Source organism: Heterodontus francisci, chromosome 9, assembly GCF_036365525.1.
Source record: "Heterodontus francisci isolate sHetFra1 chromosome 9, sHetFra1.hap1, whole genome shotgun sequence".
In the NCBI taxonomy this organism is placed as follows: domain Eukaryota; kingdom Metazoa; phylum Chordata; class Chondrichthyes; order Heterodontiformes; family Heterodontidae; genus Heterodontus; species Heterodontus francisci.
Window position 1 is genome coordinate 38,303,833 of NC_090379.1, and position 25,976 is coordinate 38,329,808.

The 25,976-nt window shown below is 40.3% G+C and overlaps 1 protein-coding gene across 6 annotated transcripts in view; it reads left to right on the plus strand.

The window, feature by feature from the left end:
• The window catches only part of eml5 (EMAP like 5), a 223,144-nt gene that overhangs the window by 8,361 nt on the left and 188,807 nt on the right, over positions 1–25,976 (plus strand). For all 6 annotated transcript variants that reach the window (XM_068038838.1, XM_068038839.1, XM_068038837.1 and 3 more), the window contains exons 2-3: positions 20,815–20,974; positions 24,447–24,545. In XM_068038838.1, coding sequence (XP_067894939.1) covers positions 20,815–20,974; positions 24,447–24,545 — 259 coding nt within the window. The remainder of the gene's footprint in view (positions 1–20,814; positions 20,975–24,446; positions 24,546–25,976) is intronic.

Below are 25,976 nucleotides of genomic sequence, written 5' to 3' on the forward strand. Positions count from 1 at the left end.
GTAAATCTCAACTAGAACTCGGGGCATGTTTTGAATATCTTCTTTTGGTCAGCAAGCAAACCGGTCATTCAAAACTGGCTATCACTCATTGATTGCTTTTGCATTCAACAGTATTTCTATCACATATTCTTCTTTGTCTCTTTTGTAATTCCATTAAATGCAAGCTGATCTTTTTTGCATCCTGTGAGATTTATAATATCCTTGATTATAATTTCAGCCACTGGAAATTGAACTGCATGCTTGTGCTAAGTGGGAGAAGGCTGAATCCCACAAGTTTGTGATCAAATACTTGCATGGAGTGCAGCTTAGTAGCTTCCAATTGGGGAAAAATTGCTGACAGGGCAGTCATCCACTTTGAGTTGATTGCAGTGGAAGAACAGTGTGTGTGTGTTTTTTTTAAACTTCAAAGAAGTTAATTATCGATCACAAAGGAAAAAAAAATTAAGTTGCACCATTTCTTTTACGTGGTCAAGTGTAATCTGAGTTAATGTAATTCCCTTGTAATGAAGAGGTAACATTTCTTTGACAAAACTCTGCAACATGGTACAAATGCATCATTGCAACAATTAATCAAAGTTCAAATTCCTTTTCCATGTAATATGTTAATGGTGGTTGCGTAATCTGAAAACCACTAAGTGCATTAAAATTTAAAAGTCTATTCTAAAAGCCTGTACAATAGCTGTACCAACATTTCATAAATAATTGTTCTAATCACTGCAGTATAGCAATCAATCACAGGCTGCTTTAAAAATGTTCATTAATACGTTTTTTAAAGAAAGAAACTAAGTAGCATTGTGCTGTAGAATCATGCTGGAGTAAAGATGAGTATCCATTGAATGCCTGCCAATGATACAAAATATTGTAGTAATGGATGACTTTTTCATTAGCTAATGAAAGGGGATGAAGAGTGATTACGGACTGAACCCATGGGACAAGGACTATTTGAAGATTATATGGACTGAGGATATTAATCTAGATAACATCAGTCATTTCTCGCCAACGATATCTTAAGAGCACTATGAAAATATTGGCTGACTAGTCGTGGATAGTTTTAACTTGCTCACTGATAAATAATGTTACTTTCCAGCATACTTATGTGAACTTTATAAATCTTTGGGGTGAGCGTTGTTGTACTCAATACTTTGAAACCGTGTGCATATCCTTTTGTTTATCTAGTTTAAAATTTTGCGGTTTCTGAATTTATTAGCTTTAATTCGTTCTGAATTTATTTTTAAAAATTCTAGTCACGTAGAAACAAAGGACTTTGGAGCAGGAGTAGGCCATTTAGCCCTTTGAGCCTGCTGCACCATTCAGTAAGATCATGGCTGATCTGGTTGTGGTCCCAACTCCACCTTCCTGTCTGCCCCCCATAACCCTTGACTCCCTTGTCTATCAAAAATCTATCTAACTCAGCCTTGTATGCTTTCTGGGGAAGAGAATTCCCTCTGAGAGAAATAAATTCTTCTCATTTCCGTCTTAAAAGGGAGACCTATTATTCTTAAACTGTATCCCCTAGTTCTAGTCTCCCCCATAAGAGGAAGCATCCTCATTTATTCAGTCTATCAAGTCCCCTCAGGATCTTACATGTTTTAATAAGACCACCTCTCATTCTTCTAAACTCCAAATGGTATAGGCCCAACCCGTTCAACCTTTCTTCATAAGATAAGCACTTCATCCCAGGAATGAGTCACGTGAACCTTCTATGAACTGCTTCTAACGCAATTATATCCTATTTCGAATAAGGAGACCAAAACTGTACACAGTACTCCAGATGTGGTCTCACCAAGGCTCTGTACAGCTGCAGTAAAATGTCCCTACTTTTATACTCAATTTCCATTGCAATAAATGCCAACATTCCATTTGCTTTCCTGGTCACTTGCTGTACCTGCATACCAACTTTTTGTGATTCATGTACCAGGACACACAGATCCCTCTGTACCAATCTCTCTTCATTTAAATAGTATACTGCTTTTCTATTCTTCCTGCCAAAGTTGATAAGTTCACATTTTTCCACATTATACTCCATCTACCAAATATTTGCCCACTTACAACCTATCTATATCCCTTTGTAGACTCTTTACCTCCTCTTGACAACTTACTTTCCTTCCAATTTGGTGTCATCAGCAAATTTAGTTACCATACATTCAGTCCCTTCATCCAAGTCATTGATACGGATTGTAAATAGTTGAAGCCCCAACACTGATCCCTTTGGCACTCCACTAGTTACAGTTTGCCAACCTGAAAAGACCCATTTATCCCTACTTTTTGCTTTCTGTTAGCTAACCAATCCTTTATCCATGCTAATATGTTACTTTCTTATCTTGTGTAGTATCCTTGATGTGACACTTTATCAAATGCATTTTGGAAATCCAAGTACGCCACATCTACAGGTTCCCCTTTATCCACCTTGCTTGTTACTTCCTCAAAGAACTCTAATAAATTAGTTAAACACAATTTCTTTTTCATAAAACCATGTTGACACTGCCTGTTCTCATTATGATTTTCTAAGTATCCTGCTATAACCTCCTTAGTAATAGATTCTAGCATTTTCCCTATGTCAGATGCTAGGCTAACTGGTCTATAGTTTTCTGCTTTCTGTTTCCTTCCTTTCTTGAATAAAGGTGTTACATTAGTCACCTGCCTGTGAGGCTTGGCATCATCAGCAAATTATTCTCATTAATTAAAATGCCCTCTGCCTTATTTTTGAACAGTGTGGACCAATGTTTCCTCTAAGTTGTACAGCAACTCCAAACTTCCCACACAGGTCGTGCACAAGATGGCCCTTTTAAGTTACTGGGGCCATGCACTTAAATTGCTGGCGCATTCCAAAAAAAACTTCGAGGATACATTGGTGTGGAATTTCTTCTGTCCAATTAAGGCTTGGACACTGGAGTGAACTACAACAATTGTTACGACTAGGTGAGAATGAGGTCTAGGGTGTCCTCTCAGCCTTCATCTGGTCTTACCGTAGCAGGGTTTAATTTTTAACGCACCAAGTTTTTAGCTCCCCCTAGGTGAATCCTTGTTCACCGTTTTCCAATTATAAGGCAAAAAAAAAAGCACAAACAGGTTTTCTTAGGTTTAAAGAAGAAAAGTTGAAATTTATTAAACTTGAAATTAAACTCTAATTCGTTTGATGCTTACAGATACACGACATGCCCATGCTAGCATGCATACGCAATACACACATGCAAATAGAGACAGAAAAGAGCAGAAGAAAAAGTAACGTGGAAAAGCTTGAGGCAATATCTGAAGAGTTTTTGTTATGGTTCTTCGGACTCACTGTAGAGCTCTTGATTGTAGGTAGATCTTGCTTTTCGTTGGGACCCAGTATTCTACTTAAACCTTGTTCGCTGTAGGAGACTTTTCTCTCTTGGGGTTCATGTGTCTTTCGTGGATTCAGAGGCTTGTGAGAAAGAGATGGGAGCAGACAGGAGACATCTTCTCAGTTCAGCAAACAGACTTTCTAAGTTCAAACTGTTGGTACAATTCAGAAAAGCCCAGGTTGCCAAGCAGGTTAGCCCTGTGACTAACTGGTCTGACCACATCTTGGATTGTGTCACCTTAGCAGTCTCTGGAATGCTCCTCTTACACACAATACCTGATGATAAAGGTCCATTGTGGGTTGAATGTGTCAGGGAATGGTCATTTGTCATTGTCATAGAGTCATAGAGAGATACAGCACTGAAACAGGCCCTTCGGCCCACCGAGTCTGTGCCGACCAACAACCACCCATTTATACTAATCCTACATTGATCCCATGTTCCTTACCACATCCCCACCACCTACCTACACTAGGGGCAATTTACAATGGCCAATTTACCTATCAACCTGCAAGTCTTTGGCTGTGGGAGGAAACCGTAGCACCCGGCGGAAACCCACACGGTCACAGGGAGAACTTGCAAACTCCGCACAGGCAGTACCCAAAACTGAATCCAGGTTGCTGGAGCTGTGAGGTTACAGTGCTACCCACTGTGCCACTGTGCCGCCCAATCACCTTCTGTTAATATGCAAATGTCTTTTCTTCACTCCAGTAACAGTTGAAAATCAATGTTCATGTCATAATTAATGTGCCTCATTCTTGGCAGGTGGGGGCCTAGCATGACACAATACTTTATGTAATAGCATTGTACATCTACAAGCGATATAGCTATATACTTGCCAATGGGAGTTTCTTTGAGACCTACCAGGGAGCTGGAATAAAGTCCTTGGAAACAGAGTACTCCTAGCCATCTTGAATATTTTACACACTTATACTAGAACAAAGCCATACTCATTAATGACACTTATGAATGTTAAATGTCTTATTTCATGGAAACTTGATTATTCTGTTGATATCTTCCATACTCAGCATTTTGCATCCAGTCATTCACATACTTATTGTTTAACAGTGCTCAGTGCCTTTTCATCATGTGTCCTGGATAAGAACAGTACAGGTGCTCATTACAGTAAACCAATTAATGATTTAAACCAATCACATCCTACAGAACAGAAGGCTTGCAATTAACCACCTAAATATTTAAGCTTTGTGAAGTCTCATGGGTCTTTCTGTTTTTATTGACTGAGGCAGGAGGAGTGCACTGTTAATTCAGTCCCACTTCTCCATAGGTCACAGCATATCAATAAATGTTCCCACTTACCGAAACAGCCAATTAGATACTCTATTCGTCCCAGAATAAAGCACACCAACTAGGGCTTTCTTTAATCAACAACAAAAAAGTAACTGTTTATTATAAAACCAAGTCTTAACCAATAATGACATAAATCTATATATGAATTGAGATATTAAAGTTCATTATTTTCCCTAGCCCTCATGCACACGCACATACTTTCAAAACTAGTTATCCAGGGGAAAAAAGGATTTTGGTTTATAGCTGTTTCATAAGAATGAAAGGAATAATAACAAACTTCGTCTGTCATGATCTGGAAGGAAGTTCTTCGGTTTGGTGAGGTGTCTCAAAATCAAATAGTTGGATGCCATTTCAAGTTTTTCCAGGCGAGGTTGATGAACAGTCTATGAGGGGTAGGCATTCAAAGAATTTCAACAGCAGAAGGCTTCACATACAGTCTTCCATCCGGCATGCAGCAACAAAGACCTTCTTCGATTTTACAGCAGCAGTATAGCAGTAAAAGGTTTCTTCCAATATTTAGGATTCCTTAAACCCAGGAGGCAACAGGAATCACATTTGATACAGGGATTCTTTGCAGAAAGGTAATACTTTTTCTGCGTCTTCTTCTGATCTCCAGGCAAGTCAAAATCAAATTTCAAATGCCTCCTTTTTGTCCATGCTCACTGGCTTTTTAAAGTTCCAAACTGAAAACAAAGCCTTCCTGAAACAGGTCACATGCCCAGTCATAAATTCTCTCTTTTCATACCAGAGGGTAGCTCTGAGGTCAATCCCCTGCTGGTTTCCTTGAAATTACCTGCATTCCAGTCCTTGTTTACCAGTTCAGCTTTCAAAACATCCAAAAAAACACAGCTATTTCCAGAAATCCACTGAAATCCTTTTTCAGTTTTTAAAAACACAGAATGCTCGTAACACCTCCATCCTTGGTGAAATGAAATGCCATTTTTTAATGTGTTTCATTACAATGTAAAAAACAGAAGTTGAGAACATTTTTAAACACATTCTCACACTCATGCCCCCATTCACTCTTCTTGTGGTTAACACAATTTTGCTTTGTATCATCTTTACTCATATAACTCAACAAAGTTAAATTCGCGACAAAGCATCTGTGATAATATTTTTTCCCGAAATATGGACAATCTTTAAGTGATAAGGCTGTAACAGTAAACTCCATCGGAATATTCTGGTATTGTGTTTTAAATTTTTCCACAAAGGTCAGTATATATCAGTGTTTCTCTGTAGCCGTGGCAGTCATATACTTCAAAATGTTTGAGCCAATAATAGACCTAATGTTTCTTTTTCCATGGTGGAATTTTTTTTGTGACAATTCCGTTTTTTTGAAAAGTATCACACTAGTTTTTCTATGCCCGATTCATCATCTTGTAACAGGACTGCAACGACCCCCAGGTCACGAGCATCAGTTGCTACCTTGAAGGGCTTAGTAAAATTTGGAACAGCCAACACTGGTTCATTAGTCAAAATGCCCTTCAGCTTGTCAAAAGATGCTTGGCACTCCCCTGACCATACTACCTTGGTTTTCTTTTTCTGTAGCAAATCTGTTAGTGGAGCAGCTACAGTACTGAAATTTGGTACAAACTTTCTGAAGAAAGCACACATCCCCCAAAACCTCATAATTTCACACTTAGTATTGGGGATAGGGAACTTCACAATGGCTTGTACTTTCGCCATTCTTGGCAACACATGTCCTTGCCCCTCTCTATGCCCGAGGTAGGTCACTCTCGCTTTTGCTGGATTTATCACCAAATTAGCTGCTTGTAACTTTTTAAACAGAGTTTCTAGCTGTTTCAAGTTTTCCTTCCAAGTGTTATTGTATATTAGCCCATCATCAAGATACACTACACAGTTGGGAACACTGGCTACCACTTGATTCATTAGTCTGTGAAAGGTTGCTGGGCACTTTTTAGCCTGAATGGCATTGCGAGGCGCTGGTAAAGACCGTCTGGTATGACAAAAGCTGATATTTCTTTAGCTCGGGGTGCTAAAGGAACTTGCAGTATCCCATTAACAAATCTATCTTTGTAAGAAACATGGCACTGCCCACTCTTTCAATACAGTCTTCCAAGCGAGGAATTGGGTAGGAATCTGCCTTTGTTACTGCATTAACTTTTCTGTAGTCTATGCAAAGTCTGGTTGACCCATCAGGTTTAGGCATTAATATTGGTGCGCTCCAGTGTTTTGACTAGGTTCAATTAAGTTTTTTCCAGCATGTATTGGATTTCTGCTTTTACTTGGGCCTGTTTGTCTGGACTTGAGCGGTAAGGATGTTGTTTTGTAGGAACAGATTCCCCTACATCCACATCATGTGTGGCAAAAGTTGTACATTCTGGCTTATCCCTACAGACTCTAAGTGCTGTGAGTAGCCTTGTTAGGTCTTCTCATTGTTCTGCATCTAAATATGAAAGCATGGTGTCCAGTCTTCCTAGCCATTCCATATTAGCTTCCTTCTGCTTCATCCTCACTATCTCATTCTTAACTGTCCCTATTACCTGACATCCCTGTACTTGCTTATCCTCCTCCCTGCGATAATATTCCTTTAACATACTGATATAACACAATCCACTCTTTTTCCGGCGATCTGGGGTGTCAATCAAATAATTTACCTTACCAATTCTTGATCAGACCACTGAACCGTGTTTTTAATGGTTCACCCTGTAAAAGTAACAATACTAATACTTCATCCCCTGGTTGAAATGTTCAGGTCTTTGCATGTTTGTCTGCCCATTTTTCCATAGTGGTTTGGGTGTTCCTGAGCTACGTTGCAAGCTTTCATGAGCCGTTCCCGGAACACGGATACATAGGCCGGAATTTTACTCTGGACGGATGGGAGCTGGACTCCGACGTAAATGTTGGTGCCGATCCCGCTACCGTCCAGCCTGGGGATCCATCCCGTATTTTATGGGTCCCTAGGCTTCAATTGGCCCGAGGTGGGACTTCCACCCACTTGTGGGAGGAGGTCCCGCTTCAGTGAGCTGATGGCCAATCAGCGGGCCGGCAGCTCTTAGTCTCAGCAGTGCCACCGGGAGCGGTGGCCCTGCTGAGACTGCAGCCCAGCCGACTGAGGAGGACACAATGGAACCGGGACAGAAGGTAAGTTTGGGCAGCCTCACCAGGGGAATCGGTCGTGCCCTGGTGCGGCTAGGGTGGTCGTTTGGGGGGAGGGGGGGAGGGGCGTCTTGGATCCCGGGGTTGGGTTGGGAGGCGGGGGCAGCCCCCAATCGGGCACCCTGTGCGATAGCTGGGTGGCCTTTCACGTCCCTGGCACTCCTGCTTGCCACGGGTAAAATATCCGTGGAGGCGGGCGAGGCCCTTGAGTGGCCGTTAAGTGGCCACTTAAGGGTCTTGATTGGCCTTGGGTGGGCGGGCCACTTCTCACCCCCCCTCCCCCCGCCGGACCTCCGTAAACTTGGTCGGAGGTGAAATTGGGGCGGTTAGGCCTCCCTGAGCCTGCCGCTCAAGTTTACGCCACCCCCACAACACCATCCGACCCGCTGGGGCGGTGTAAAATTCCGGCCATAGTCTAGTACAGAAGATTTATCCCTCTGTTCTAAAAACCTTTCTTTGATTAGTTTTGGAGGACCTCATCTCATGTCTGTAAACTAATTCAAAAGGACCAAAGAGTGTAGACTCATTCAGTTAATCTCCAATGGCAAATAAAAGAAAGTCTAGCCCTTTATCCTAATCATGGGATTATTCATGGCAGTATGTCCTAATCATTGTTTTGAGAGTTTGATGGTACCTTTCTAAAGCTCCCAGTGTCTGTGGGTGATATACTGAAGATTTTAACTGTGTTATACCCAAATTACCTATAACTTCTTGAAATATCTTAGACATAAAATTGGAATCTTGATCCAATTGAACTTCAGTTGGTAATCCGTATCTCGTAAAGAACTGGGTTAACTTCTCTTCTACTACATTTGCAGTCATTGTCCTCAAGGGAATGGCCTCTGGAAATCAAGTAGCCATATCCACGATAGTGAGTATATATTGGTGTCCTGCTTTAGTTTTCAGCAAGGGTCCTACATAGTCTACCAATACCCTACTAAATGGTTCTCCAATAACTGGTATGGGAATTAGAGGTGCCGTTTAACATCAGGTTGCGGTTTTCCCACAATCTGGCACGTATGGCATGTTTTACAAAACTTACCACGTCCTTTGTAAGACCTGGCCAGTAATAATGTTGACTTACACAAGAACACAAAAAATAGGAGCAGAAGTAGAACCTATGGCCCATCAAGCCTTCTCTGCCATTCAATATGATCATGGCTGATCTTGGGTTTCAATTCCACTTTTCTGCCTGCTCCCCATATCCTTTGATTCCCTGTGAGACTAAAAATCTATCTATCCCAGTCTTAAATGTATTCAATGATGGAGCATCCACAATCCTCTGGGGTAGAGAATTCCAAAGAGTCACAATCCTTTGAGTGTAGTAATTTCTCCTCATCTCAGTCCTGAATGATTGGCCCCTTATCCTGAGACTGTGCCCCACATTCTAGACTCCCTGACCAGTCGAAACAATCTCTCAGCTTCTACCCTATCGAGCCCTTTCAGAATCTTGTATGTCTCAATAAAATGCCTCTCATTCTTCTAAACTCCAGAGAATATAGGTCCAATTTACTCAGCCTCTCATCATAGGACAACCCCCTCATCCCAGGGACCAACTTAGTAAATCTTCACTCACCGTCTCCAGTGCAAGTATATCCTTTCTTAAATGTGGAGACCAAAACTGCACACAGTATTCCAGGTGCAATCTCACCAAAACCCTGTACAATTTTAGTGAGACTTCCGTATTCTTGTACTCCAATCCCTTTGCAATAAAGGCCAACATGCCATTTGCTTTCCTATTGGCCTGCTGCACCTGCATGTTAACTTTGTGTGTTCCTTGTATGAGTACCCCCAAGTCTCTCTGACCATCAACACTTAACAGTTTCACACTTTTAAAAAAAAAATTCTGCTTTTCTATTTTTACGACCGAAGTGAACAACTTCACACTTCCCTACATTATACTCCATTTGCCATCACTTAGCCTGTCTATATCTCTTTGAAATCTCTCTACGTCCTCCCCACATCTTACCTTTCCATCAAGCTTTGTATCATCAGAAAACTTAGATACATTACTCTCTGTCTCTTTACCCAAGTCATTAATATAGAGTGTAAATAGCCGAGGCCCCAGCACTGATCCTTGTGGCACCCCACTATTCACTGCCTACCAACTTGAAAATGTCCCATTTATGCCCATTCTCTGCATCCTGTCTGTTAACCAATCCTCTATCCATGCTAATATATTACCCCCATCACAATGAACCCTTATCTTGCCTATTAATCTTTTATGTGATGCCTTAGCAAATGCCTTTTGAAAATCCAGGTATACTACATCTACTGGTTCCCCTTTACCTACCCTACTAGTTACATCCTCAAAAAACTCTAATAAATTTGTCAAACAGGATCTTCCTTGAGTAAAACCATGCTGACTTGTTCTAATAATACTATGCTTTTCCAAGTGCAATGTTAAGACTTCTTTAATAATAGTTTCCAGCATCTTCCCAAGGACTGATGTTAGGCTAACTGGCTGTAGTTCCCTGTTTTCTCTCTACCTCCTTTCTTGAGAAGCATTGTCACATTTGCCAACTTCCAATCTGAAGGGACCATTCCTGAATCTAAGGAATTCTGGAAAATCATAGCCAGCACATCCACTATATCTGTAGCTATCTCTTTTAGAACCCTAGGATGTAAGCCATCTGGCCCCGGGGACTTGACAGATTTTAGTCCCTCAAGTTTCTCCAATACTTTTTCTCGGCTGATATCAATATCCTTAATTTCCTCAGTTTTTAGCCCCTAGGTAACTGCGTATTTCTGATATGGAACTTGTGTCTTTTACTGTGAAGGCAGACACAAAATATTTGTTCAATGTCTCTGCCATTTCCTCATTCCCCATGATGATTTCTCCTCTCTCTGCCTCGAAGGGACCAACTTTAGCTACTCTCTTCCTTTTTATGTACTTATAAAAACAGGGGGTAAGAGCTTTAATATTGCTGGCAAGTTTACTCTCGTTCTATTTTTTCCCTTTTTACCAACTTTTTGGTGGCTCTTTGCTGGTTTCTAAAACACTCCCAATCCTCAGACTTGCGACTATCTTTTGCAACATTGTAAGCCTCTTTTAGTCTAATGCTCTCCTTAACTTCCTGAGTGAGCCATGGATGGGTCTTTCTTGACGAGTTTTTGTTTTTGAACAGAATGTACTTTTGTTTGCCCCTTTGAATTGTTTCTTTAAATGTTTCCCACTGTTCATTTACTGCCATACCTTCCAGTCTATTTATCCAGTTAACCTTAGCCAGTTCTCCTGTCATACCTTCATAATTGTCTTTGTTTAAGTTTAAGATTCTTGTCTGTGATTGAAATGTGTCACTTTCAAACTTATCATGAAATTTAATGGTACTATGATCACTATTTCCCAGTGGATCTTTTACTATGACATTGCTTATTAACCCTGTTTCGTTACACAGTACGAGATCTAAGATAGCTTTATCCCTAGTCGGTTATAGAACATAGAACATTAAAGCGCAGTACAGGCCCTTCGGCCCTCGATGTTGCGCCGACCTGTGAAACCATCTGACCTACACTATTCCATTTTCATCCATATGTCTATCCAATGACCACTTAAATGCCCTTAAAGTTGGCGAGTCCACTACTGTTGCAGGCAGGGCGTTCCACGCCCCTACTACTCTCTGAGTAAAGAAACTACCTCTAACATCTGTCCTATATCTATCACCCCTCAACTTAAAGCTATGTTCCCTCGTGTTTGTCATCACCATCCGGGGAAATAGACTCTCACTATCCACCCTATCTAACCCTCTGATTATCTTATATGTCTCTATTAAGTCACCTCTCCTCCTTCTCTTTAACGAAAACAACCTCAAGTCCCTCAGTCTTTCCTCGTAAGACCTTCCCTCCATACCAGGCAACATCCTAGTAAATCTCCTCTGCACCCTTTCCAAAGCTTCCACATCCTTCCTATAATGCGGTGACCAGAACGGCACGCAATACTCCAGGTGCGGCCGCACCAGAGTTTTGTACAGCTGCAGCATGACCTCGTGGCTCCGAAACTCAATCCCCCTACTAATAAAAGCTAACACACCATATGCCTTCTTAACAGCCCTATTAACCTGGGTGGCAACTTTCAGGGATTTATGTACCTGGACACCAAGATCTCTCTGCTCATCTACACTACCAAGAATCTTCCCATTAGCCCAGTACTCTGCATTCCTGTTACTCCTTCCAAAGTGAATCACCTCACACTTTTCCGCATTAAACTCCATTTGCCATCTCTCAGCCCAGCTCTGCAGCCTATGTCCCTCTGTACCCTACAAAATCCTTCGGCACTATTCACAACTCCACCGACCTTCGTGTCATCCGCAAATTTACTAACCCACCCTTCTACACCCTCTTCCAGGTCATTTATAAAAATGACAACCAGCAGCGGCCCCAAAACAGATCCTTGCGGTACACCACTAGTAACTAAACTCCAGGATGAACATTTGCCATCAACCACCACCCTCTGTCTTCTTTCAGCTAGCCAATTTCTGATCCAAAGCTCTAAATCACCTTCAATCCCATACTTCCGTATTTTCTGCAATAGCCTACCGTGGGGAACCTTATCAAACGCCTTACTGAAATCCATATACACCACATCCACGGCTTTACCCTCATTCACCTGTTTGGTCACCTTTTCGAAAAACTCAATAAGGTTTGTGAAGCACAACCTACCCTTCACAAAACCGTGCTGACTATCGCTAATGAACTTATTCTTTTCAAGATGATTATAAATCCTATCTCTCATAACCTTTTCCAACATTTTACCCACAACCGAAGGAAGGCTCACAGGTCTATAATTACCAGGGCTGTCTCTACTCCCCTTCTTGAACATTTGCTATCCTCCAGTCTTCCGGCCCTATTCCTGTCGACAATGACGACATAAAGATCAAGGACAAAGGCTCTGCAATCTCCTCCCTGGCTTCCCAGAGAATCCTAGGATAAATCCCATCTGGCCCAGGGGACTTATCTATTTTCACACTTTCCAAAATTGCTAACACCTCCTCCTTGTGAACCTCAATCCCATCTAGCCTAGTAGTCTGAATCTCAGTATTCTCCTCGACAACATTTTCTTTCTCTACTGTAAATACTGACGAAAAATATTCATTTAACGCTTCCCCTATCTCCTCTGATTCCACACACAACTTCCCACTACTATCCTTGATTGGCCCTAATCTAACTCTAGTCATTCTTTTATTCCTGATATACCTATAGAAAGACTTAGGGTTTTCCTTGATCCTATCCGCCAATGACTTCTCGTGTCCTCTCCTCGCTCTTCTTAGCTCTCCCTTTAGATCTTTCTTGGCTAGCTTGTAACTCTCAAGCGCCCTAACTGAGCCTTCACGTCTCATCCTAACATAAGCCGCCTTCTTCCTCTTGACAAGCGCTTCAACTTCTTTAGTAAACCACGGCTCCCTCGCTCGACAACTTCCTCCCTGCCTGACAGGTGCATACTTATCAAGGACACGCAGTAGCTGCTCCTTGAATAAGCTCCACATTTCGATTGTGCCCATCCCCTGCAGTTTCCTTCCCCATCCTACGCATCCTAAATCTTGCCTAATCGCATCATAATTTCCTTTCCCCCAGCTATAATTCTTGCCCTGCGGTATATACCTGTCCCTGCCCATCGCTAAGGTAAACCTAACCGAATTGTGATCACTATCACCAAAGTGCTCACCTACATCTAAATCTAACACCTGGCCGGGTTCATTACCCAGTACCAAATCCAATGTGGCATCGCCCCTGGTTGGCCTGTCTACATACTGTGTCAGAAAACCCTCCTGCACACACTGGACAAAAACTGACCCATCTAAAGTACTCGAACTACAGTATTTCCAGTCAATATTTGGAAAGTTAAAGTCCCCCATAACAACTACCCTGTTACTCTCGCCCCTGCCGAGAATCATCTTCGCTATCCTTTCCTCTACATCTCTGGAACTATTCGGAGGTCTATAGAAAACTCCCAACAGGGTGACCTCTCCTCTCCTGTTTCTAACCTCGGCCCATACTACCTCAGTAGACGAGTCCTCAAACGTCCTTTCTGCCGCCGTAATACTCTCCTTGATTAACAATGCCACACCCCCCCCTCTTTTACCATCTTCTCTGTTCTTACTGAATCATCTAAATTCCAGAACCTGCAACATCCATTCCTGCCCCTGCTCTACCCATATCTCCGAAATACATTATACAATGTATTGCTCCAAGAAACTGTCACGAAAACATTCTACTTATATGTGATTTCGTCTTCCAGATCTCCATATGTCATGCTAAAGGAATTTCATGTGCTAACCTTAATAATTCCCGGCGATACTTAGGTGGTACCACGACCTGTTAAATAACCGTCCATTCTTCATCCACAGGTCTGTGAGGCGGTCTCCACTTCCTCATCAGAACCCCAACTTTAACATAATAGCCTTCTGGAACTTCTTTTGCCTTAGCTTCTGTCAGAGCTGATTGTGCCATTTTATTTAACTCTGGGTCAGCTTGTTGTGCTGTGAGTAAAGAAGATTTGTTAAACATCTAATTTGGATTATCTAAATTCCCAAGGAAAGTTTCAGATATTCAGCTGTCTGTCTGTGGTACCAATTTTACCTCCGACAATGGAACTTTTATTTATTTATTTATTTATTTAGAGATACAGCACTGAAACAGGCCCTTCGGCGCACCGAGTCTGTGCCGACCATCAACCACCCCTTTATACTAAACCTACACTAATCCCATTTTCCTACCACATCCCCACCTTCTCTATATTCCCCTACCACCTACCTATACTCGGGGCAATTTATAATGGTCAATTTACCTATCAACCTGCAAGTCTTTGGCTGTGGGAGGAAACCGGAGTACCTGGCGAAAACCCACGCAGTCACAGGGAGAACTTGCAAACTCCGCACAGGCAGTACCCAGAATTGAACCCGGGTCGCTGGAGCTGTGAGACTGCGGTGCTAACCACTGCGCCACTGTGCCGCCCTCATGTTTAACTTGTTTAACCATTGCTCGGGTTACTACACACAAAGGAGATATTCCCGGAACCTATTCCTGTAATTGTTCTGTTTCTTTAACTTCACTTGGTTTCTCTGTGACTATGGGAGAAACTAATACTTTTGCTCCGGCCAAATCATTCCCTAGGAATAGGTCAATTCCATCTACTTGCAAACTATGGACAGCTCCTACAATTACCATCCCAGACATTAAGTCACATTCTAGGTGCACTCGTTACAAAGATACGGGTATATACTCCCCGCCAATACCATTAACTAAAATTTTAACATTCAGTGCACTCTCTGGTGGAAATGTTATACCTTTCCCCAGCAAAAGAGTTTGGGATGCTCCTGTATCTCTAAGTATAACAACAGGTTTTCCTGCCTCACTTGAGAGGTAAGGAGTTACGTTTCCTTTCGACAAGAATTCCCTATAACTTTAATGGTATCTTATTCTCAACCTGTACATTCACATTGGTTTTTGTATCTGGTTTTACAGCTGCCGTCAAAGCTACAGCCTGATCTGCTGTACTCTCAGTCAGAGCCCCTTTCTCTGCATTAGCTTTGTGTACCCCAATAAGTCCCATGGGTTTACCTTGCAACTTCCAGTATTTTGAACGAAGATGTCCCACCTTCTGACAATGTTAACACTTCAACTTGTGGATCTCACTTCCACCCTCAGCACCTTCCTTTCTGGCCTGAGGAGGGGATCTTGGGGAATTCCCAGCTGACCCTTCTTGTTCCCAGCTACTTGCCTTCCTTTCACTTTCCCACTCCTTCTTGGGTTTGTGGGGGTGACGGACATAAGCTTATACATAAGCTCAAAATCATCAGTGATTTCCACTGCTTGTGGAGAAAGGTTTCATTCTCTACATGAGTTCTCACTACTGGAGAGAGTGAATTTTTAAACTCTTCCAGGAGAATCAGTTCTCTAAGGTTTTCTTATGTGGCTTCCATCTTTACTGCCCATATCCAATGATCAAAATTAGTTTGCTTTACCCTCTCAAATTCTACATAAGTCTGCCCAGCCAATCTCTGGAAGTTCCGAAACTTCAGTCGGTAAGCTTCAGGGATTAACTCATACGCAGTGAGAATAGCCTTTTTTGCCATCTCATAATCTGCAGAAAGCATGGCTTAATTTTTATGAGCTCTACCCATCAACCTGCTTTGCATAAGCAGTGTCCAGCTTTCCTTTGGCCATTTCATTTGTTTGGCTATTTTTTCAAAAGAAATGGAAAATGCCTTTACATCCCTTTCCTCAAACTTAGGGAAAGCTTGTATAAATTTAACAGCTTTTCGCTGGGTCCTGGGCTGGATTCTGATTCTTCCTGACCAGAGTTTTCCCTGGAGTCAAGATCATCCTTTCATCTTAGTTCCACCTGTCTTAATTTGAATTCCCTTGCTTCTCTTTCAGTTTCTTTCTGAAATACTCTCTCTTTTTCCCTTTCCTCTTTTAAAAATTCAAGTTTTTACAATTCTTTTTCAGCCTCTAGTTTTCTTATTGCTATTTCTGTTTCTGTTTCCTGTTGAAGCCTAAGTTTTCCCATTTCTTGTTCCTGCTCAAGTTGTTTCAGTTGTAATTGAATTTTAGCTAATTCAACTGCACCACCTTACTGTTATCTTCTTCTTTCAGTTTCAAATGTTGAGTTATTACTTCCATTATCTCTGCTTTTTTAGCACCTGATTTCAATTCTAACCCCAATTGTGCTGCCAAATCCTTTAATTTAACCTTCGTTAAGAGTTGCAAGTCACTGAGGGATACATTCTCCTTCCCCAGAAAAGTTTCAGCAACTGCTGCAGACATTCCAATGGTGTAGGCTTTACCCTATTACACAAGAAACCTAGTTCTTTTATTTCCTCTTTCAATTATTATTACTCCCCTTACAATTAAACATTATCGGCATTGGATTTAATCCCGACAAGAGCCGCCAATTAATATGTTAAGACTGAAGCGGGAGGAGTGCACTGTTAATTCAGTCCCGCTTCTCCACAGATCACAGCATATCAATAAATTTTCCCAGTTACCAAAACAGCCAATTAGATATTCTGTTTGTCCCTGAATAAAGCACACCAAGCAGATTTCTTTAATCAACAACAAAATAATTAACAGTATATTATAAAACCAAGTCTTAGTTAATAATGTGTAAATTTATATACAAATTGAGATATTAAAGCTCCTTATTTTTCCTAGCCCTCATGCACATACATTCAAAAAATGGTTAACAGGGGTTAAAAAGGATTTTGGTTTGCAGCTGTTTCATAGGAATGAAAGGAATAATAAAAAAAACTTAGTCTGTCATGATCTGGAAGGAAGTTCTTTGGTTTGGTGAGGTGTCTCACAGTCGAACTGTTGGATGCCACTCGAATTCTTTCTAGGCGAGGTTGATGAACAGTCTGTGATGGGTAAGCATTCAAAGAACTTCAACAGTAGAAGGCTTCACACAAGCTCTTCCATCTGGTGTTCAGCAACAAGGATCTTCTTCGATCTTACAGCAGCAGTATAGCAGTAAAGGGTTTCTTCCAACATTCAGGATTTCTTAAACCTGGAGCAGGCAACAGGAATCACACTTGATGCAGGGATTATTTACAGAGAGATATTACTTTTTCTGGGTCTTCTGATCTCCAGGCAAGTCAAAATCAAATTTCAAATGCCTTCTTTTTGTCCATGCTCACTGGCTTTTTAAAGTTCCAAACTGAAAACAAAACCTTCCTGAAACAGGTCACATGCCCAGTCATAAATTCTCTCTTGTCATAACAGAGGGTAGCTCTGAGGTCAAACCCCCCCCCCTCCCCTTTTGCTGGTTTCCTTGAAGTTACCTGTATTCCAGTCCTTGTTTACCAATTCAGCTTTTGTTGAACTTCCTTTCAACACATCCAAAATATAGTTATTTCCAGATGTCTCAATGTCCACTGAAATCCTTTTTCAGTTTTTAAAAACACAGAATCCTTAGTTTTAATGCAAAAAAAATCCTCAACACTGTACATCAGCACCAATTGGAAAATATTAATGAGCAGCCTCGATATAGTGGGGGTAAATAATAGGGACTTATTCTGGAACCGCACCTGCTCTTGATGTATAGTACCAATGTTGATATATTATTTTCCTCTTGTTCAACACCTTTTGGGTTTCCACAATAGACTCATTCCCTTGTGGATTGCCACATTAGACTCATTCAGCAGCAGATAAGGTTATCAGAGATACATTTTGTGGCAGCTTCTGGAAAGATAATTCACAAGATCAGTGTGTGAAAGACTAATCCTACTTGTAACTCCAAATAAACTGAGGAAATGTTATTTGGACAGTGAGATTGGGTTCTAGCTTTTGAGCTTACTGGATGTCTTGAATATTGAACATGGGACCTGTGAATGCCTAAACTGAGAATCTTTCTCACCAGCAATAGGTACTTAACTTCATAAGAGTATTCTAAACAAAGTCTATATTAAATGCCACCACTTTATTCAATGGGGAATATCTGGACCTGTCAAATTAGCCAGCTGGATCTAAAAATGGGTATGGCATAAATTGGTAAATGGAAATACATAAACTTGAGAAGGTTGCGAGTTTGATCCCAATACCAGGATTTGAGCACATACTGAAAACTTACCCCAGTGTAATATAAGGAAGTGCTCAAGGTGCCAAATGTCAAGTGACATGTTAAACTGTTTCAAGTTTGCCTGTTTAGTTATATATTATAATGCCCATGGCATTTTTCAAAAATAGCAGGGAGTTCTCGGGCCAACATTCTGTAGATATTAACTAATTTTTTACTGCTGTATGTTTGAGATATAGCTGGTGTAGAATGGCTGCTGTGCTTGTCTGCATAATAGTCACTACCTCCAATAAATTTGCTTTATGAAACATTTTGAGAGGTTTCAATGAGAAAAGGCACTATATAAGTAGAAGTATTGTACTTCAGAATGGATTTTCAAAACAAAACACTTAGATTACCTGGAAACCAGATGAAAGCTTACTATTTATATTGTCACAGGGTTTTTTTAAACTGAGAGGTCTGTGTGCCTGAGAAAAGGACTTTCTGTGAACACTGAATGCTGACTTGGCTTTAAAACTTGTATCCAAGCAACCAGAAAGATTTATGATTGTCTTGTGATTTGGTTGTTGAAAGTTTAGTTTCACTTTTAGGTTAAAAAGCTGGTTGCTGCTGGAGACCTGTGTTTGCAGACCAGAAAAAGACCTCCCCCTGAAAGGAAGGCTTGTCTCTCTTGTTAAAAAGGAATCTTACATTTGAGTTGGGGCTGTGTTCTGCCTGAAAGGAGAGAAAAGACCCAGGAAAAGAGGAGTCGCTACACTCTGTGGAGGAATACTGGTTTGGAGAAAGGAAGCCTTGTGTTTCGGGTGTGGCAGATTGCTGTTGCCTCCAGTCTCATGAATCTCTGCCTCAAGAGTGAGTCCTGTTGCCTTTTGTGTTTCTGGGAGATCCTGGAATCTCAAGAAAGTTTCTATTGTTAGACTGCTACTAAAATCCAAGCAGACCAGTTGCTACATCTTTTGCTAAAAGATATGTGTGACGCCTGCTGCAGATGAATTGCCATGAATACCTACCCATTACAGACTGTTCATCAAACTCACCTGGAGTGACTTCGAGTGGCATCTGACTATTTGACTCTGGGACATCGCACCGATCTGGAAATATCCTACCAGAAGTTATCCAGTTATTTTATTATTCCTAAGAAACAGTTCTAATTTAAAACATCATTTTAAAACTGGTTAACCGTTGGTTTTTGAATGTATGTGTGTGCATGAGGGTTAGGAAGAATAAGAAGTTATAAAATCTTTTCATACATATAGATTTATCTTTATCATTTAAAATAGTTTATTAATAAATAGTTAATTTTGTTGTTGTTTAACGAAACCTGGTTTGGCATGCTTTATTCTGGGGGATAAATAAAGTGCTTAATTTAGCTATTTTCCAGTAGGTAGGAAACTTTACTAATATGCTGTGACCTGTGGAGTACTGGGACTGAATTAACAGTGCATCACTCCCACCTTGGTTGTAACAATATATAAACTAGATAATATAGTTTGAATGAATTAGTGTTATCTGATTCTTTGAGAGGACTACAATGAATGTGTCTATGACAAAAGTGCAGTATTTTTATCTATTCTTTTGTAGCAGTCCTTTTTAAAATCAAATCAATATGTAAGGAAGTACCAGTTGCAGTCAGAATTGTGTCCCCAGATTTATTCAATGTCAGTGTTCCATTCGTTGCCTCCCAAAGCTTGATAGAGTCTTCGAGTCATATTAAAGCCACTTGAATTAATATAGTGCCTTAAATGTAACAAACATCCTAAGGCTTTACTCAAATAAGCCTAAAGAAGGTGGACACTGAGTTGGAAAGGGGTTGATTAGGAAGGATGACTGGCAGCTTGGTACAAAATCTCATTAAGTCACCTCTCAATTTAAGCGCATATTCTACTACATTTCCATTCTCCTCAATAGCATTTCCAGATCATGCTTTTCTGATTAGTGTTAATGGGCCACATATAGCAATTCAAATGGCGGGAATTCCAGAGTCGCTTGAAATACCACTCTGTAAAAAAACAGTAAAAGTGTCAATATTCTATCTCAGCCCTTGGCCTCTGCTTGGCATACTAGTTTATCTTTTTTCTTTCATGGGATGTGAGCATCGCTGGCAAGGCCAACATTTATTGACCATCCCGAATTGCCCTTCGTGGAGGTAGTGATTGTTTAAGGTGATGCTTGGGGTGTCAATCAAGCAGGCTGCTTTGTCCTGGATGGTGTTGAGCTGCACACAAGCAGGCAAGTGGGGAGTATTCCATCATACTCGTGACTTAGCACATGTGTGTCTGCATGTCATTAAATCCCTCTAGCAGACTCTTCATCTGAGAATGGTATGGCATAGCATAGATCAGAAATTTTTTTTTTAATTGACATGGTTGCCATAATTGGGAGACTGAGACACAAAAATAGCCAACTAATCAGACAAAATCTCTTTTGGGAACCCGATGCAAATGAACATTTCTAGCAATGCTGTAGCCGTATCACTTGCATGCATAGACATGACAGCTGCTGTTTTGAATTACATTTTTTTTTAAAGTTAACTTTCTGTACCACCCACAGCTTAGCACTGCACCCGGAACGAACTTTAGTTGCTACAGGACAGGTGGGAAAGGAGCCACATATATGTGTGTGGGACACCTACAATGTGCAGACAATATCCATTCTGAAAGATGTGCACACGCATGGAATAGCCTGCTTGGCCTTTGATCATGATGGCCAGGTAAGTAAACTGTATGCTAGTTTGATTTTGTTAGTTTGTTCCATGTTAAATGTTTGTGTAGTAAAATGGATTTTCAGAACTTTAGATTGATGTTAACTGGTGAAAGAAACTGTATGATGTTCACACGTCCCAATACTAATAAAATTATATCTTTTATGAATTAAATATTTACATTTTTATAGAGTTGATATTGTGCTCATAACTTTGTTAGATTAACTTGCTTTGTTTAGTCTTTAATGGAGCCGCCTCAAAGTCTGGTCATTGCCTGTGTGCAATGAATTATGTTCATTAATTCATCCTGCATATCAGTTTAGAAATAAGTATAAGTCAATGTAATGACATTGGCCATCTGCCTTTTTTGCTATGCCACATCACCAGCACCTCTCTAGGTATAGCTCAAGTTTTTTCCCCTCTCCAGCCATCACTGTTTTTCTCATACCGTTGAAATAGATTACTGATAGTCGACACTTTGATTCAAGTGTTGTTCAAAGTATCTGTTAACTTTCTTGAAACTGGAAGGCAGTTCACAGTTCCTGTATGATTGCTATCCAACTGCAATATGGCTTCCGACTGGTAGTTGTGTCTGTCTGTGTATGTTTCCAAGATTGGCACTGGTTGCCACAATTATACTAGATATACAAAGAGCTAAACAATCTTCATCCTTTTCCAATTTCCAGGACAGTTCTGATATTCGGAGAGATGTCCAATACTATTTTTTTAAAACATATTTCTTATGATTTAGGTCTAATCAAAGCAATATGAATGAAACCTGTTGAGTTCAATTTCCTGCATTTGTTGTCAGCCAAATGTTTTCTTTTGTCACACCTTGTGTAGTAAAACCCAGCTTCAGTTGAATTTCAGGCAGTGGAGCCACAAATTGAAGAATAAATTGGAGCTAACCATCACCATCTCTGATCTTAGTCATGGTTGCGTCTCAACTTGGTTGAAATCCCAATTAAAGGATATTGTACCTTTTGGTCTTTGGAATTGGAATTCAGGGCAGTTAGTTTTTCTAGTCTTTTATGTAATTTATCTTTATGTACTTTTAACATGTACCAACTGATTTGTGCATTTGTGGACATCACAGTGGTTAATTTCATCAGCAACGCCTCCTAATCATTTATGTCTTGACACTTGATGTTGGAACTCTCTGAACACAATTTGGCCATAATGGATAAGATTCTTTGACTCTTTACTCCATTATTGTGCTCTGTGCTTTGAGATTAAACCTTTTCTTTGTCACTCAGGAGACTATCCACTTATGTTTCTGATGTTGAAGTGATTTATGACTTTAACCCCTTATTGGGACTAAACCAAATGAAGCATACATCCCTATGAGTCTTCCTTAATTAAGTTCAAGCTAGACAGATTTGTACTGACACTTGTTTGGTTCTGAAGAACTGAACTTCCCTCAAAGAAAGAAAACTAACAGAGAATATTACTATCTTTCAGATAGCCTTTTAAAAATAATTATAGCTAAGTCATAAATATCCCAGATATTATAAGGGTCTGGGAAACTCTATTCAATGAGTATCTCCCCACTTAAGGAGGTACAGAGAGGGGTTCTTGTAGTTGTATACAGAATGCTACGTGAGACAATTTATTAACTTTTATATATTTATTAAAGAGTTGAACATGCAATATACTTTAAGTGGCTAAATATACTACAATATCAAAGATTACTAAGAGATATAAAACATAATCTTATTTCTAAAATAGAATCCAAAAGTTCAACCTTGTCAATGTTACAGCAAAATATCTTCGAATATCCATTAAAATTTTAAGTAAACTTTTACCTTAAATTCCCCGAGGAAGGCTTCCTGCTTAACAAGACAAAACATTCTCAGTTAAGAGCAGAATTCTATTGTCATGCAGTCAGCCATAGGTTGAGAAGCACTGATGAGGAATTCAATACTTCTGTTTTTTTGATTCAAAACTCTCATGTTTATACTGTTTCTAATCTATCATTTCATCTTTTATAATGTAGGCGTTACCTTTCTGTGTGTGTTTTTGATATCCATATACGGTAATATCATTAGCTACCATTCCCACTTAATTATGCTGGAAATTCCTTTCTTTTGAAGTTGTGAGCTTTTATCTGGCCAAAATGTTTGTAATTGGGTTTACTTGGCATCTGTTTTTGTAAATACCATTTCATTTTGTAATTTATCATCTGTAATTGTCTTTTTATGATGGTACCTTGTACCATCCTCTTGAGTCAGTCTGTCTATGTTACTAACAGTATTAACTAATTAAGTTTATAGCTGTAAGTACTGACGCCACATAGGATGTCTCAGTGTGTTTCATCTTCTAATTCCATTGCAGCAAAGACCTTGGAATGGATTTTTAACTTAAAAGGTGTTTCTGGTTCACATTCTATTGTAATAGTGGTGTTAATGGATTTTTAACTTTGCCCTTAAAAGGGAATTTCAGTGAGTCTTGAAAATTGATCATTTATTCAATCTTTAATTCCAAAAGGTATCCTGTATTAATTATATCTAAATTCTACATAATTAAGCCTATTATACCTATGTTCCACTGACCACCTCCAGGCGCGTATCCATTGTCTCCCGAGATAAGGAGGCCCAAAAGAAAAAAACCTATGTTTCATCACAATGTGTCCCCAGGACACGACTACATTCCCTTTTCCAAGGACAGAAACTGCAATAGCCAGACTCTTGACGGCTTATTATCTATAGCGATTGTATAAAGAGTCTGTCTCTCATGGTGTAGGGTACAAATGGTTTAGTTTCATTGATTTGCCAAATCCTGTCACTGTAAATGCCTATAGTATATTGTGGATCCTGTTACCATGATCTATGCTCCACTTCTCAAGTGGATACAAAAAAAATCAAATTTAAATACTGTGAGTAGTTCTTTGGATAAGATCTAAAATAATATGAAATGTGTGAAATTGTGGAGGAAAAGTATTTCCATATGATTAAACATATAGATATTTTCTGTGGAGAGAAAAACAGAGTTAATGTTTCAGGTTGTGAACTTTGGAACGCTAACTCTGATTTTCTCATCACAGATGCTGCGTGCCTTGCAATCTCTTGCAATTTTTTTTTATGTTTCAAATTTCCAGCATCCGCAGTATTTTGCTTTAGTGTTTGTAAATATTTTCTGTGTTGTATTGCAGTATTCAATAAATCTAGTGTTAGATTTTGAATAGTAAATTACAAGGTTTCATGCTAATACCAAATACTGTTCAAATTAGTTATTTTTAAGCTTATGAATTATAAGCTGACTTTATGGAATACTTCTCAGTAAAGGAACATTCCCCTCTGGATGGAAAACAGAAGTCCACAGTTTTTCCTGGCTAGTCATAGTAGATTTGAGTTACTACAGATCCTGTGTAAAAGATGGCGTTATTAAGAAGGGACTGTGTGGGAGGGGAGATTTATTAAACTTTGTTATCCAATAGAAAAATGAGAAGTTTTCTTAATTTCTATTCTTTCCCTCTTCACAGCGTTTGGTATCTATTGGTCTGGATTCCAAAAACACCATTTGTGTTTGGGATTGGAAGAAAGGAAGAGTTTTAGCTATTGCGCCAGGACACACGGATAGGGTAACTGTCTCTGTATGTCTTTCCTTAATAAATGCTATGCCAGAACTTTCAGAGGATAATAGTGGGTGCTTGATAAACCATACAATTAAGTTTCACCTATTTAAATAAAGAACTTTAGAAATGTTGGCAGAAAATCATGCATTGATTTACCAAAGTATACTCTGACTACATAAATGGTTGGGGTCTTGAACTTGACCAAGGAGAACATAATGAAGTTCTTTCCCAAAAAAAGAAGGAGATAATCAGGAGTGATTCTGGTCTACACTTGCACATCTCTTAGTGGGTTACAGAGTAGCATTAGTTAAAGATCCTGCAGATTTCTGGAGCAATAATCTAGGGATACCTTTCCTTTAAATGGAAAGTTAGAGTTAATAATCTACTCCTGACAATTCTAAAGGCTTGTGCTTAAAAATGTAAATTATACAATAATTTGAACTAAGCAATTGTGAAGTGATTTCTGACACGGAAGTGCTGCCACAGAGCCCCCACAATATTTCTCACGGGGGCTGATTTAAATGGAGGGGGGCAGAGTGGCCACCCCTGATCATGTAGAGGGGGCGGCCACCGTACACCCAGCAACGGCGTCTGGCGCCACCGCGCAGACGCTGGCATCATTTTTAAAGGGCTTCAAGCCCTTAGATGAAATTGTAATATTTAAAGGGGAATTTGTGCACGTTTGTTAATAAAATTTTATTGAAACCTGGAGGCCCCTTCAAACCCCTTCAATGTCTGTTTTAGGGCCACCAACCCTGAATAAAATCTATTGCCATTGCGAACTTTCCCCTCCTCCAACCTCGTGACATTTTCCCTTCAACCCCTTCCCACCATCCCCCCAACCAATAAAATGTGTTTTCCACACTCACCCACCCCTACCACCCTGAAATCTGCACTCCTGCCCCCTTCCCACCAGTCTCGCCTCGGAACTCCATTTGGAGTTCCGAAGGCGTGTGAGTTGCGGCTGGCCGGTAATATCGCCGTGGGACGGCTGCCCAGTTCAGGTAAGTTCATTAACATTTATTTTAATGCATTTTAATGTTGAAATGAAGGCCCTGCTGCTTGGCGACGGTGGTGGGGGGGGTCGCACTGAGGCCTCACTGCTGGTGGAAATATGCGACGGGGCCTTCTCGGCGTCATGGGTTATGGTTGGCTTCTCCCGCAAGTATTTTACGGGCCTCCCCGCTACCATCCACAGCATTGAGGGGCTGGTAAAATCCAGCCCACTGTGTCTAAATCTGGGCACCACACTTTAGGAGGATGTCAAGGTCTTAGAGAGGGTGCAGAAAAGATTTACTGGAATGGTACCAGGGATGAGGGACTTCAGTTATGTGATGAGATTGGAGAAGCTGGGGTTGCTCTCAGAGCAGAGAATGTTGAGGGGAGATTTGATAGACATGTTCTAGATCATGACTAGTTTTGATGGAGTAAATAAGG